General features: G+C 38.6%; 1 protein-coding gene across 5 annotated transcripts in view; it reads left to right on the plus strand.

Annotated features, from left to right (window-relative positions):
- Positions 1 to 16,707, plus strand: part of TPK1 (thiamin pyrophosphokinase 1) — a 388,541-nt gene that overhangs the window by 267,566 nt on the left and 104,268 nt on the right. For all 5 annotated transcript variants that reach the window (XM_089532522.1, XM_089532521.1, XM_089532523.1 and 2 more), the window contains one exon: positions 9,405 to 9,516. In XM_089532522.1, coding sequence (XP_089388648.1) covers positions 9,405 to 9,516 — 112 coding nt within the window. The remainder of the gene's footprint in view (positions 1 to 9,404; positions 9,517 to 16,707) is intronic.

A 16,707-nucleotide genomic window follows, 5' to 3' on the forward strand; every position in this document is an offset into this window, starting at 1 on the left:
ACATGTTCCACCTGCAGCAATCAGGTAGATTGTGTTGTCATGTTAGCAGAGTGGTACATAACTATAAGATCCACTCTATTCAGGTGCTACTTACCTAGCTTCAATCAAAATGCAAAGAAGAAGGTGATGTCTGGAGGGGCTTAGGGTTGTAATTATTTGTTAATTTCATTCTCAAAGCAAACAGCAAGAAATTATAGCAGTTCCCTTCCATCTGCAAGAAAGTTCTCCAAAACTAGCATTTTTGGAAACTATTTGCAGTTTGAAATGTGTTCTTTGGATAAAACACATTTTTCAGCATTTTTTTTGAATTTTTTAAAAAAATATTTTTACCATCAGTAAATGGGAGAAGTTCCTGTTCATATGGAGACTTTCTCTGTACATGAAGGCATTATGTTCTTGCTAGTGGTGTAAACATTCAACTATTTTGTCCTTGCATTTCAAAGTGAATAATTCTATTAGTTTCCCCTCACGGTGGGCAAAACAAATACTTATATGTAGTTCTCACCTGGTACTGTGGGCCCTTGTTATCCACTGGGGTTTGGTTCCAGGACCCCCTGTGGATATCAAAATCTGCAGATGCTCAAGTCTTATTATATACAATAATGTAGTAAAATAACATTTCTTATATTAAACAGCAAAATAAATTATGCAAAGGGATCTTGTAACACCTTTAAGACTAACTGTGGCTGCATCCACACTGCAGAAATAATCTGGTTTGATACTATTTAAGTGCCCTTGCTCAATGCTATGGAATTCTGGAAACTGTAGTTTGTTGTGGCACCAGAGCAGAACGTTTTTTTCTACAGGAAAACTAAATGATGAGAAATATGCTCTAGCCTGATCAGTCATCTAATATCTAGTTTCTGTATGCAGTGCTGGTGAAGGCATAAGGAACATTCAATCTTGTGAACCCCCCACATGCATTTGGATGTACAACAGTCAAAATCCAGTTTTACAATTTTAGTAAAACCAAGCCATAAGAAGGTCTCATTAGAGAGAATTTAAACAGAAGAGTTTGGATGCTTCTTTGATAGTTAGTTTGAACTACAGTGGGCAAGCATATTATGCATTCACATTAGTGTTTGGAGTCCTATATACATCATCAAAAACCCAGAAGTTCAGTATGAGTTATTTCTATTTCTGTTCAGTGATATTTAGAAAAGATCATATTCAAGGGTACAGTTTTATGAAAAAATCCTCCAAACCCATTTTTCCCCATTGGATTTCCTGCCACTATGAAGTGAATGAGTTATGAACTTAAATCTTGGTTCAGTTGCCACCAGGTTTGTTTCTTCATATTTCAGTTCTGTAGTATGTTGTTAGTCACTATGGACAAAATAAGCTCTATTTTTAAGAGTTTATTAATCAAAACAGTACATTAATGTGAACACAAAAATAAATAAATATTACGTCATACACACAAAACAGTGTGAAAATCTCAGATTTGTTTTGGATGAGTCTTTTATTTAAAAAAAAATGAAACCCTTCAGATATTTCCCTCATAAGGCTAAATTTAAACATTGATCTTCATTTTCCATCACCAGACATGAAATGAAAATGGAAAAAGAGCTGGATCAATTTTTCTGATTGATCAAAGTTTTTTTCAGAAATGGTTTAATAAGATAAAAATCAATGCAGCCATGCCATATAACATGATTTTTATCAACATGAGCATTAATTAAACTATGGTCACACTTAGATTCAGAAGCTAAAATGTTAAAGCTCTGTTCAGATTCTCAACTTTGGAGTCAACTAAAGCATTAAAGAGAATAGTTAAACCACCTTGGCTTTATTTATTTTTTTTCCTTTTAAAGTTTGAAGCCTTAGCATTGACTCACGTGGGTTCAACTAAAATTTTATATTTGGAGAAATGTATTTAGATGGTACACTGTGATGCTTGCTTATACAAGTACATCATGAGGAAGAAAACTGAGTGCTGGACAGTCCATGCTCACCAAACTGCTGCTTCCACATAGCTCTAAACCAGGGTCTATTGTGGAGATTTTTGTGATTTTTCACTTTGGAATTTCAGAGGAATAATAAACCCAATATGAAGAAGTTCTTCTAAGCAAGACATCCTGAATGATTCATTTTGGATAACAAATGCCATGGAAAAGACATATGAAAGGCCAAAGGGCTTGTTTCAGCTGCCTTAAATAAGTATTACAGAAATTGCACTTAAGTACTTTTGATTAAGTATAAATGATTGATGAAATATAATCTGAAGATTTTGTCCAGTGGAAACCACAAGGTTTCTCATATTTTCATGAATTTAGTGGTTGCATATTGTACATGTTTAGCATACAGTCTTTGGACTGTAATGTTATTTATTTGTTGTAAGGAATTTCTGTCTGCTCTACAAACACCTACAGGTTGCTGGCAGAAATCACTTTTATGACCCTTTCAATACCAACACATTCTCTGATGCACTTGGTTTTTGCCAACTTTTGAGTAAGCAAAAAGCTTGTGGTGATGCTGACATCAGGAGGGCTCAGAAGAGGACAATGCCCAGTGTCAGAAGCTCAACTTACAGATGTCCTCTTTCTTTAATGAGTAGTGATGATTTGAAAACATCTATCAGGTGGAAGTATTTCCATCGCCATTCCATTTATATGTGTAGATGACAGCTGTATTACATAATGTAACAACATTTACTATTGATGGGTTCACAGTTCCCTTAAGCTAATTATATAATGTCTATACTCATGTATAAGTCTAGAAATTTTAGTCAAAAATTAACCCAAAAATCCCAGGTTGACTTATCCAATGGTCAAATGTAAATATTATACTTTAACTGTTATTAAAAAGGGAACGATCTCCTGGTATAAGGCAAGAGTACAATCTGTCCTAGAAGCACAGACCTCCCTCTACTCTCTCTTCCATCCAACCTTTAGTATGAGTTAAAACAGTTATGCCTGCCATAATTTTGCAGGTTCTTTGGCATTGTTTTCCTTTGCTTCATTATTTAGATCCTTTGTTACATGCCCCTAAGTTTTACCTTCGACTTATCCAAGGGTCATATCAAAATCCATAATTTGACTCCAAAACTTGACCTCAACTTATACATGAGATTGACTTATAGTTGAGTATATACGGTATGTGCACCTTGATCAATACATAGTAAAAATTGTTAGTTGGCTGTCCATTATTTGAACATAGTGAAATATTGTCAAATATTTTCTGCTGCCACTCTACTAATAGTACAGTCAGTCCTTCTTATACAGTGCGCCCGCGCCATACGCGGGCGTGCCATACGCGGCCTTGAGCATACGCGCTCAAGCCGCGGGGCGCGCGCAGGGCAGAAGGGGCGGCATGTCCCATTCAATTGAATGGGCGCGCGCGCCCGTTGCGCCCGTCGCGCACGAGCCCCATTGTTTCCAATGGGGCTCGAGCATAGGCGGAATTCGCCTTACGTGGAGGGATCCGGAATGGATCCCCCGCGTAAGGCGAGGACAGACTGTACACTGATTTTTTTATACATGGATTCAAGCATCCATGGTTTGAAAATATTCAAAAAAAGTATAAATTTCTAATATCAAATCTTGATTTTCCATTTTTTATAAGGAAATGCTATGTCATTATATTCAATGGAACTTGAGCATACACAGATTTTGTTATCCACGGGGGATCTTGGAACCAAACCCCAGCATATAACAAGGGTCCACTGTACTTGAAGAATTTGTCTGAAGTTGTCTTAGCAGAATTACCTTTATTCAAGTTTATTCTTGAACTTGAACTACCTTTATTGTTAACTGCCTTCTCTTAATGAAGCAATCCCTTTGCTACTCAAACTAATGCTTATGTTGCACAACTTTTTTACAAAGTTGAATGAGAAACTTGATGCAGAATCCAAAGAACTATGAAATCAGTTCCTTGAGCCTGATATTTGAGGCTTGTTTTTGTCCTGCAGCATCCCCTTGTACCCCTGGAAAAATACTCAGCAAACTGAGGAGGGTTTTCAAAACCAACCTGTGATACGGCATGAAAGGAAAAGTGCTATAAATTCCCAGGAGCACTCACAAACCCCTTATGAGAGCCTAAGAAATAATTTCGCTCCCAGCAATTGTCTAAGCAGTACTGCTGTGAGCTAAATATTTGTTTGAAGCATTTCACCCCATCCTTCCTAAGCTAAAATGGCTCCCAGAGCAGCTTACATAAGATCAGTAACAAATAAGATTGTCCTGGCCCGCCAATTTTAAGCCTAAAAGACATCTCGCAAAAGGAGAAAGGATAATGGAGAAAGGAAGAAAACAATCATTTACTTTTAAAGTTACAAAGGCCTGTTACAGACTGCCAAAATAAAGCTGCTTCGGGTCTCTTTGGAGGTATGCTGTTTAAATGATGCATGCATCCAAAGAATCCGGAAGCTGCACCAAAGCTGCACTCCAGTGCTTAGGAATGGAGTGTGGCTTTGGCGCGACCTCCGGACTTGTAGGACCCAGGCATCATTTAAATAGCATGCCTCCAAAGAGACCCAAAGCAGCTTTATTTTGGCAGTCTGTAACAGGCCAGAGTTCTCATGCTAAACATCCTGAATAGTATATGTTCAGAGATAAGAGAAGCCCAATGGGGAACTTGTCTCTCAGGAGAACCTGCAGAGTAGGCCTGGTTCCTTTCTCTCCCTCTGCTATGGCTTAATGAAGTGGCACATGTCATTCTTTTACTTGTAAAAAATTCAGTTCAGATTTTGCCTTGTCCTAGTAGTTACTTTGTATTTCCTGTGTGTGTATATATGCAAGCAGTTTCCTGTTCATGGTTTTAAGGAAAACAATATAGTCTATTTCCAGTTGTGATTATTCTTAATTTCATCATTTTTGCTCTAAGAATTATCAGGTCTTGATCCAATGTGGTTTCAACAGATCACCCATAGTGGCAGATTGCTTGGTAAGCCATTCTTTGGAAACAGCTATTTAGGAAACACAATGCAATTCATGTGTTTATATAGTATAAAATTCCATATCATATAATTTAATTGTGTTCATTCTTGGTGTGGGGAATATTAAGGTATCTGGAACAATAGACAGCATCCTCTTTTTGTTCAAAGTGGTTGGGTTCCACAGTTTTTGAGAGTTAGATGAGTTTCATGTCTGTGAGGGCAGAATCAGCACATAAAAACTAGAAATTAGTCCTGTCTATCACACTGGGTAGTAGATATTACATAGTTAATGTGTTACATACTTCCCCAAAACACAGTGAAATATCCATTTATTTTAGAAGGACAGCTGTATGTTTTCATTTGTAAATGGAAGAAAACGAAGACACCCTGTTTCATATGAAACATCAAACTCTGACAAAATCTATCAGAAAGAACAAATTTTTCATCAGTTTGCCATCCCCATTACAAATCATTGTCTTTGCAATGCAATAGTCCTAAAATGCACAATAGAAACTAATAATTTTTCTATATTTTCAACCATGCATAATTTTAATGAGTTTTCTATTGCAAGAAATATCATGCAAGAGATGTCTTTTGCAGCAGTAAAATAAAAAGCTTTAAAGCAACACTGCAATAATATTTTTTTTCAAACCCTGAGCAATATTAAAGAGCTGTTTACATAAATCCATACGGCATGCTCAGAAATGTTCTAATCTCAAGGCAATATGGAGGAATATGCAATCAGTAAATCTAAAATTTTAGTATAATTTATAATAAATCCTAAAAGAAGACCTTGTTTTAAACCAAGGTGTCATCTTGTTTGGAAGCAGTGGAAGAAATTTAAAATACTCAAAGAACAAAATACATGGGGGGGGGGGGGGTGTCTTTAAAATCCAGTGTTAAAAATAAATAAATTCAGCTAAAATGTTTTCTTCAAGGGAAAATAGTGTGCTGTTTTTGAGATTTGGATCTACACTTTTTTGAAACTCCTGTAGGCAGATTTTGGTTTTATTAATGGTAAGATTTCCCATCAGTGAGAAGTGGGTTGGGGTGGTGACATACCTGTGAACCAGGGATATACCTGCAGGAGATGGGAAAAGTAAGACATTGCCCTCAAATAATTATTCTGCTTCCCCATGACATTTTCCTTTAGTTTACAAATTGTAGTCTTGCAGAGAGTGAGACGCTGAAAACTCTTAACATCTAGAACTCTTATATTTGCTGTGTTTGCCTCCCCTGGTAAGTTTGTCTACTCCTTTGCTATGGATACCTAAATTATTTCTCGGTGGCCAATGGAAATTTTAAGTTATTGCAATGCTAGAAATGTTGGGACTGAAGGACTAATTCATTGGAAGGGGCAGAATTCTTATATGCAGGATTTTTCCCACCAGAAGCTAAATTCCTAACATGAACACTTAAAGTGTGAAGAGTAGGAATTAATAACAATAGGATTATTGATCCTGGGATATGTTCTGAGCTACACAGTTGTCGTTAGTCATTTAGGAAACCTGATGTCATTTTGACCATTGGCTGGAAATATCCATAGTTAATAAATGTGAAAAATGATAACCATGTGTGCTGAGACTTAGTTATGTAGGAGTGCTTTTACAGGTTTGGGACTGTGTGGGTTGATGTTCTGGTTTAGTGTTGTGTGTATGTGTATGTGTGATGTTGTTTTCAGGGTCAGTGAGGGTGGCACTTCTGTTCTAGTGGTTCTTAGCAGAAGGTGGTACAGCAAGATGAAGTAGTCCTTCAAGTCTTAATGCACACAAGTTTTTTTGGCATTTCCTTTTTTATGCTCCTGGTTGGATGAGTTTGGGAGGTGTCAGCTTGAACCAAAAAAAAAGAGAATGGAGAGCAGCAAAAATCGTATGAAAGGCATGTGATGGAAGGAAGAAATAATATAAAGGGTCTCTGCTTACAGCCTCTGAATAAGCAGATTCTTCCTGAAGTGCAGAGGCTGAGTCATTTTACCTCTAAAACCACAGAATTATACTATTGAGCCTCATGGACTGTCAAGTCCAACCCAATGCTCAATGCAGGATCTCTAGCTAAAGCATCCCCAGCAGGTAGGTCTCCAGCCTCTATCAAGATGTCTGGAGAAGGAGATCCCATCACCTTTCTAGGCAATTGGTTTCATTTGTAACCACTCTTAATGTCATGAAGTTCCTTTTAATGTTCCATTTAAATCTACTCCCCTGTAACTTTAAACCATTAGACCTGATTGTATCCCCTGGAGTAACAGACATGCCCCCTCCTTCTCTTCACTAAGACCACAAAACCCAGCTCCTTCCATCTTTTCTCATACTGTATGTTTTGTTCTCCATGTCTCTTGTAATCCTTGTTGCCCTTTCTGAACCTGCTCCACCTTATCTATATCCCTCTTAAAATGAGGCACTCAAAACTGAACACAGTACTCCAGATGAGACTTGACTCATACAGAATATTGTGGGATTATTACTTCACTCAACTTGGAAACAATGCTTCTGTTAATTCAGGCTAAAATATCATTCACTTTCTTTGCTGTCACACTGCTGGCTCATGTTTAGTGTATGATCAACAGTCATCCCAACAGTTTTGCATGTAGTACTACTGAGCTATGTATTGCCCACCCTAGAAGTGTGCATTTAGGTCTTGTGGCCCAAATATAAAATTTTGACTTTGTCTCTATTGAATTTCATTTTAGTAATTTCTAGCCATTTTTTTAGTTTTCTAGGTCCTTTTGAATTCTGTTCCCATCTTCCAATGTGTTAGCCAACCCTCCCAGTTTTCTGTCATGTGCAAATCTGATAAGGATTCCCTCCACTCTCTCTCATCTAAGTCATTGTGAAAAAATGTTGCAGAGTAATAGCCATAGAACAGAACCCTGAGGCACTCCACACAAGACCTCCTTCCAGCTTGAAGTGCAGCCATTGATTACAATTCTTTGAACATGGTTTTCCAACCAGTTATGGATCTATCTGACAGCATTCTCATCTATTTCACATTTAATCAGTTTTCTAATCAAACTATTGGGGGGGGGGCTTATCAAATGCTTTGCTGAAATACAGATAAGTGATATCACAGTATTCCTGCCATCTATTAAATAGTGACCTGATCAACAAAAGATGTAAGATTAATTTGGCAGGATTTGTTCATCACAAATCCATGCTGTCTCTACCAATCACTGCATTGTCATCAGGATACTTGCAGACAAACTTCTGAATAGTTTTTTTTTCAGTTTCCCTCCCTGGTATTGAAGTCATGCTGACTTATCTGTAGTTTCCTGGATATTCTTTTTTGCTTTTTATTTATTTATTTATTTGGAAGAGAAGGACAATGTTTGCTCTGCTCCATTTCTCAAAAATGATGGCAAATAGTTCAGAGAGTCAATTAGCAAGTTACTCCCATACTCTGGGATGCAGTTCATCTGGTTTTTCCAATTTGAACTCATTCAGTTTAGCTGGGTGATTGTCATTAACTCCTTAGCCATATTGATTTGCAACAAAGATGCCTTGCTAAGGTCTCTGTTGTTCATGGAAACATAAGGGCTGCAGACCTCACCAGGTGACTCCTGGAAGAAGCATGTCACCCGGTTAGACCCTCCTCTCCCTTTGGTGCAGGAGGGTCGCATATATGCCCTTATGGACTGCTCTGTCCCAGGCTTCCTCTCCAGGGAGAAAGTCCAGGAATGGAGGAGCAGGAGGGATGGATGTGTGCCCTTGCTGGCTGCTCCATTCCCAGGCTTTCCCCTCCAGGAGCAAAGCTCAGGAACATAAGAGCAAAAGGGGTACGCACACACCATTGCCAGCTACACCGTCTCTGGGCTTCCTCTTGGGAGAAAGCCTAGGAACAGAGGAGTGGGACATGCATGCGCACCCTTGCTGCTCCAGATGACACCACAGTTAATGATCCCACTGCATGGAAGCACACAGTTCCTATATATGCACTTGAGAAAAAATAACTTCTGAAACTCCATGCTAAAGAGAAATCACTATAGCAAAAAAAAAAAAAAAAAAAAAAAAAAGCTTCCAGACAGGATCCAAAACCATATCAGTACTTGCCTGTTATGCCAAATTCTGACTCTGAGACCATTTTGTTACTCTCTCTCCCTGAACTACTGTTTTGTGACTGGTGGACCTAAGTTACTTTGATCTGTGCCAAAGGATGTAGAATGTTTGGAGATCACAGTCTAGAGCAATGTATTAAGATTTCATCAGGAATCAACAGTGTTCTGAGTTAATCAAGAGAGTAGAAAGCTCTGTTTCATCTTAAAGTGTGAATAGGTGTAAAGCATTAGATGTACATGAGTAAATCCAGTTGTTAGTCCCATTCAGAATCGATGATAATTTAAAACAGTTATTTAAATTCAGTGGATTCAGTGGATTTGCTGTAGCTGGAACTATCAACTAGATTTAATCCATAGTGCTCCATATCATACTTTAAAATCTCAGATAATCTTGTATGTGTTCCTAGTTTCCCTAAAAATGTGTTGCACACCTGTTTTCTGATCACTGTAAACTAAACCAAAGTCCTTTTTATGTTGCAGGGAAAGCACAAATTGAATGTAAATACAGGGCTAGAAGGCAAATGGTGTGGTCTCATTCCTGTTGGGAATGCCTGTGATTGTGTTACTACAACAGGCCTTAAATGGAACCTCGGTAAGTGAGACATTTTGTTTCTCGTATGGGTGCGTAGAAATAATTTTTAAAAAGCTCTATGTGATACTGAAGTGTTGTGTGGGGGAAAGGGACTGAATTTCTGCACTGCAGAAATAATCCTGATTGACACCACTTAAACTGGCTTGGCTCAATACTATGGAATTCTGGGATTTGTAGTTTTGTGAGATGTTTAGCCTCTGAGATCTGGCCAAGAGAACCATCCTACTATCTCCCAACACATTTATCAAAGTGGAGAGGGTTCCTAGGAGGACCTTTGTATGTTTCTAAATTGGAGGTAGAAAAGAAGAAGAGACATAAAGTGTGGTTTTTTATTATATTTCCAGTCATAGGATGGGCTGTGTAGAGGAAAATGGAATAATTATATTTCAACATGCAGCATCACAGAAAGAAATGTGTTTGTCTCTTAAACAGAAGGTTTTCAGTAGAAATTTTGTTGAGGTCTCCCAAATACATTACTCTTCCAGGAGAGCAAGTTTCTAAGGCCTAAATCTCATACTTTATAAACCGTAAAATTGACAGGCAAATAATAGAGCAATATAGATTATTAAAAGTCTCCCTTTTGCCTTGAACTGCTTGTTATAATTCATTTATTTCTCACTTCTGGATGAATATATGGTTGGCGGTTGAGGGGGTTGTAGAATTAAATGGGTTGTTGATAATATGAAAAGCAAAAAGGCAAAATAAGAACCTAACTTCCCATCTCATTTCTTAGTTATGAAAAAGCTGTGGGTGAGATATCCAGGATTTTCAGTTCTTCATTCTCTTCATAATCCATGCTTCAGACAGATTATTCCAAATAGGCAGCAGATTTCAGAATATTATTATTTAATCTGTAGAGGTGGGGAAGTTGGAGGGAGCAAGTTGTGCATATAGATGCACATTTAAGACAGATTTGCACGTGAATTGCAGCACTGATGTAGATCTCCAGTTTGCTGCTTTTGAAAGGGAAGTGTGGTGTGTAATTAAGCCCAGTGGGTACTCATAATATTACTTTACTTATACAGTGCAACAGGAGCCCTGGTGGCGCAGTGGTTAAATACCTGTACTGCAGCCACTCACTCAAAACCACAAGGTTGCGAGTTCAAGACCAGCAAAAGGGCTCAAGCTTGACTCAGGCTTGCATCCTTCCGAGGTCGCAAAAATGAGTATTCAGATTGTTGGGGGCAAATTAGCTTACAGTTGTAAACCGCTTAGACACTGCTTAGGCAGTATGAAGCGGTATATAAAAGAAGCTTGTTTGTTTGTTCCTACATCCTAGAATAAAGCAGAATATAGGTTTTAGGTTGCATTATAGGCCTCGGTTTTCTTAATTTATGTTTCTAATCTGCACCCTCCTAAGGGTGCCCTAAATTCAGTGCAAGTATACTCGGTAAAAAAGCAAGGACTAAGAACAAATATTCTCACTAGACCTTTTAAATGGGTGAAACAACCCACAGTCCAGACATCAGATGAAAGCTATAATTTGCCCTTGCTCTTCACTATCCCCATACATAAAAAAGAGACAGAGAGGCTCTGTCATCATCATGCATCATTCTGGCCAACAGAATTAATAACAACTCTCCATCACCATCCTCTGGGAATGCTCAGCCACAAAAGACTGGAACCACTGAAAAGCAATGTCCCCAACTCCAATATCAGCCAAACAACCCAGAAGGATACCATGATCAATAGTATAAAATTCTGCTGAAAGATCCAGGAGGGCCAAAAGGGACTCTCTCCCTGTCCAACTCCCAGTATAGATCATCCGCTAAGTAAACAAGGCTGTTTTTGTCACTTAACTGGGCCATTAATTGGGCCATAGTCCCTTAACTAACCCATAATGGAATGATTGAAAGATATAGCCATGTTAGTCTGTAGAATCAGTATGTAGAGAGACCTTGTAGCACCTTTGAGACTAACTGAAAGAAAGAAGTTGGCAGCATGAGCTTTCGTAGACTTCAGGCTACTTCCTCAGATGCTTTTGGTGGAGGCATCCACCAAAAGCATCTGAGGAGGTAGACTGAAGTCTACAAAAGCTCATGCTGCCAACTTCTTTCTTTCACTTAGTCCCATATCGGAATGGATCCAGATAATCCATTTCATCCAAGAATGCCTGGAGTTGTGTTGCCACTCACACTAATACCTTATTAGTGTGGCCATTGTTATCTAGGGAGATGGAGCCTAACAAAGTTTTTTTTCCACAAAGATCTTACAGTTGCTTTGTTTAGAGAGATAGGAATAGAGCCTTTTTTCAAACACACATTTACAACCTCCACCACCCAACTGGCCAGTCCTCCTCTGGCAGCTTTAATTAGCCAGGATGGACTGGTGGCTAACCTAATCTCTCTAAGCAACATGACCACATCATCATGTTGAACAAACTGAAACTCACCTGTCAAAACAGGACAAGTACATGTCTCAGCTACCTCCCAAGACTATACCTTCAATGTGGAGTAAGAACTGATCTGAACAATTTTCTCATCAAAGTATTCAGTAAATTCATTGCAACACTTTTCTGAGGTCTACTCATCAGCAATCTGAAGTCTAGGAGGTTACGACTCTTTAAATACCCCAAAAATCTGGACAAGATTGAGCTGATGTAATAGAGGAAGCAAAGAATACTCACTGCTGCAGAGTAGGCTCTAAAGTTGGCCCTAATCCATACTTGATAGGACTTGTCCCAAATCTTTCTCCATCTTCCGTCTAGTCATCTACTCAAATGCTTCATTGCCCTGAGCTCCTCAGAAAACCAAAGAGTCTGTGCCCTGCACCCAAATAAAGGATGCTTGGGAGCAATTGCCTCCCTGTTTCACAAATCAGCCATGTATCAACAGAATCACCAATTCTAGGAGCTGAAAGATCCCCTAGAGCATTCAGGAATCCTTCTGGATCAATTAGTCTCTGAAGATGGACCATTGTAATGAGTGCCTCGCTCCTGCAGAGGTTAGGACTCCCTGCAAATCCAAATTTTACCTAGTAGTGATCTGTCCATGATAAGGGAGTTATTTTAAACTGCTCCATCCACCGAAAACTCTCATTGTGGCCAGACAAAACCAGAGCAGGAATTTGACCTGCTAGAATCCTTCTATCTTACATGGTGGATGTGGATAAAAATTAGTTGGCTACAGCAAACAAAGATGTAAACATTTTTGAAAACAGAAATAATATTTAGCCTGGAATTATTTTTACTAAGTATGATAGATTTGGAAGAGAAAACTGAGAGAGAATATAAATACATGAAATACTGGAAAAACAATAAGATTCCAAATACCTCAGAATGCATAGAAAAACTAATGGATCTCGCAGAAATGGATAAGTTATTAAATTTAGTAAAAAAAAAATTCATTGGCAACCTTCCTAGGAAGATGGAAGACTATGTAAAGCAATGAAGAATAGACAGAGAAATTATAGTATTTGATATATAGAAAGTAAAAAAAAATTGCGCCATAGGGAGAAATGAAAGATATGATAGATGTACCTTAGAGAGGATAAAACTATATTTAAGTTAACACAGAGAAAATCAGAAAGCACTTTTAATAGGATGGAGAGAATAGAGGTTAGGCTTTTTTCTTCTTTTGTCTTCTGTAATTAATGGTTATTCTATGTTTATATAGTTGCATTGCATGTTTGTTTAGTTTGTTTCTGTAAGTATATGTACTAAATGTGACATTAGAACTTTAAAAAGGGGGGGAGGAGGAGGAGGAGTGAAGGCCTGCTATATGTGTAGGGGTAGATATTGAGACAGGTCGCCAGTGGTTGACATGGAAGCCATGAAATCATGAGCTGATGTGGGTGCCTTAGTATGGATGTTAAAATCCCGCACTGTAATAAATTTGGGGAAGATCAACACCACCTTTGAAATCACCTCCAGCAGCTCAGGCAGGGAGACAGTTGAGCAGCAGACTGGACAGTACTCCAGCAGAATCCCAATCCTATCTTGTTTGTACTCAGGTGTATATATTCAGACATTGGAGACTGTCAGGTAGGATACCTCAGTAGGGGTATGCCATCAGAATAGGTCATAGCAACTCTTAACTCCCTGCCCATCAGAACTTGCCTGTTGCTGCAACTGGTAACTTGGTAGGCACAACTGGGTTAAGCTGATAAGCCCTCTTTTTTTGCAGTTCATGTTGTTAATGAGGTTTCATGTTTACAAGTGCGGTCAGCATTCTTGTTCAGGATAAAGGTCTTGGATCACAAAGTTCTTCCCAGGATGTAGCGAGATCTTGTATCACCTTTGAGACTAACTGAAAGAAACAACTTAGCAGCATGAGTTTTTGCAGACTAAAGTCTACTTCCTCAGATCCATAGAATCATAGAGTTGGAAGATACCACAAGGGCCGTCCAGCCCAACCCCCTACCATGAAGGAACTCTCAATCAAAGCATACCCAATGGATGGCCATCCAGCCTCTGTTTAAAGACCTCCAAGGAAGGAGACTCCACCACTCTCTGAGAAACCTCAGAACTTAGCTTTTCAGTGTATTTCAGAATTTAAATTAAATTAGCTTGAAATTACTCTGCATGCTTAAAAGAGCTGCAAGGAAGGAGACTCCGCTACACTCTGAGGGAGTATGGTGGCGTGGAAGTCAGGGGAAGATACATATATGCCACTGGTATGTGAGAATGTCAATTCAAATTCAAAATCCTTTATGTATGGAAATGAAGTGGCAACTCCAGTCTTAATTATGGTTGCTTGTGAACAAAGGCCTTGGAAACTCACTTTTATGTGTGGAAATGTTCTTCCCTGTCACTAACCTGGCATTACTTAGCAGCACTTTTTGATCTAATGGAGTTCAGCTATAGCAGACAGAAATGTGTTGGTTGGATGGTAAACCAGAAGGATAAACAGCTGCAAGATGTCTTCCCAGTTCTCCTCCATTGGCCTGTTTTATCTCCAGAAACTTACCTGTCCTTGCTTCTTATGAATGAGATAGCAGCACTTTTTTTTTTTCTGAGCACATATTTGGCTGAACAGAATATGCCTCAGCACAGAAATGGATCGTTTGTGAATCCTGGCTTTGTCCCTTTATGCCAATCACAATTAAGAAAAACTTCACACAAATTACTAGTACTTTCTTAAAATTCAGTATGGCCATATAGCACAAAGTGCCCCTTTCCCAAAATATCACCTGCTGTCAGTACCCACTATTGCTACTGATGGATCATCTATCTTTCTATAGGGAAGATATGCACACAAATTTAGGAACTAGCAGGGACGTAGCCAGGATTTTAGGAAAGGGGGGGGGGGGTCCAGACTAAGTGCCACCATTATAATGAGGCTTGGATGCGGCAGCGCAGCAGCACACACCATTCATTTTTCTAATGGAAGGGGGGGGGGGCGGACCCAATATTCCCCCCCCCCCCCTTGGCTACATCCCTGGAACTAGGGATAAAGCGAAGTTAAGGACTAGGATGTTCCATAGTTCAGAAGCAACCACTAAGAACACTTCTCATGTTCCCACCAAACATGCTTGTGCAGGTGGTGAGAGTGAGAGTAGCAATTCCCCTGAAGATCTTGGGGAACTCCATAGCTGGAGTGCTACAACCAAGGAGGCTTGTGTCCTCAGGTGGGATCATAAGCAAGCCCCCTCTCTACTGCATGAGTTAATTCCTTCAAATAACTGGTTTTCTTGAATATAAATATCTTATCAAATATAATTGCTAGGAAAGAGGGGTCTGTGCATACTTTGGCTAGTGTCAAACTAGTGTGCAAAACAAACATATTTTATAAATAAATAAATGAATTAAAAACAATGTACCCTGAACCTTAAGGAGAGAAAGGAATATCAAATCTAAATAAAGAAATAAACGTTGATGAGAATAGTAATAAAAACTGAAATCTATGCACTCTCCCTCCAGCGATAATACTAAATGAATCTAGATTACTTGATTACATATCTAACTACATAAATCAATGAATGTCAGCTCAAGATGGACTTTTTAAAAAAGTGTGCTATATATATATATATAGAGAGAGAGTAGTACCCCCCCCCCCCCCATTTACACTTTTCAGGCAGCAACTGCATACAAAGGTAAATGCCTAACCAAGTTTTGCTGTGCTTTTTTTCTTCCCTAGCAAGTATATTTGGTGATCTCTTAAAATTCATAAAAACTTGTTTCTTAGACAGTAGAAGCCAGATTGCTCTAAAGTTATTTTCTCAATGCAAAAAAATGCACAAGCAAAATGTTATAGTGACAAGATATGTTATATAGGCAACCTCTTATGATTCAATTCTAATCTTGAATTTGATTCAACAGCTATTTCTTTTATTAGTCAAAATGAAATGTTTTGGTTTGAACTGTATAATACACACCTATGCTCCAATTGTTCCCATTTACCAGGGACAGAATCTATCTCTTGCTAAATAGAAGTCCCTATTTCTTTTTGGAAGCATTCATTGGGATACCTTTTCAGTACAGAATAATACATATTTTTGTTGTGATTCTTTTGAAGTATTGCCATAAAATAACTAATTCTGCCTTTTAGCGATGCCTTTTTAAAAGTTTAGTGTATATGCTCATGAACAAGAGTTTACATTCTTCACAATTCTTCTCCGCCATTCATACTGCAAGAAATTTTCATCTCTAGGTGAAGGACAGACACACCCTTTCCCCAATGGACATGCATTCAGTTGGAAGTGAATGTGCACAAAGATGCCATAAGTTGCTCAAACTGCCCTACTTTTCAGTCCCAGATTTAGTCCCTGATATCTTCAGGTATCAATGGAAAAAATGCTGCCTGAAACCCTTGGAAGTCACTTCCATGTTGACAACACTTAGCTACATGGATCAACTCTATACAAGGCAGTTTCCTGTTTCCAGCCCTCTGCCTTCTCTATATAATGGCCTAACTAGACAGCTTATGAATGGGTTTGTTTACAGCTCTTCTATATTGAGAATTGAATCAATTAGAAAATTAAACATTTGGGCCTAAATCCAATTGTTAGTGCCAGCTACAGTATACCCATTAAATCAATGAAACTTAACATACGTTTTGATTTATCACATTCCTATTGATTTATTGAAAAATGAATCTACAGTCTCCAGAATCACTTAAATCTGTAGTCTACCTGTTCAGATATGCTAGTGGATGTGATCGTAGTGATGGTTTTGTTCAGGAGGAGCACTGTACAGAATTCCTCTATACCAGTGGTTCCCAAACTTTGATTCTTCAGGTGTTCTAGACTTCA

This window comes from Sceloporus occidentalis, unplaced genomic scaffold (assembly GCF_023333645.1).
Source record: "Sceloporus occidentalis isolate IW3139 unplaced genomic scaffold, rSceOcc1.0.p SCAF_7, whole genome shotgun sequence".
Taxonomy (NCBI): domain Eukaryota; kingdom Metazoa; phylum Chordata; class Lepidosauria; order Squamata; family Phrynosomatidae; genus Sceloporus; species Sceloporus occidentalis.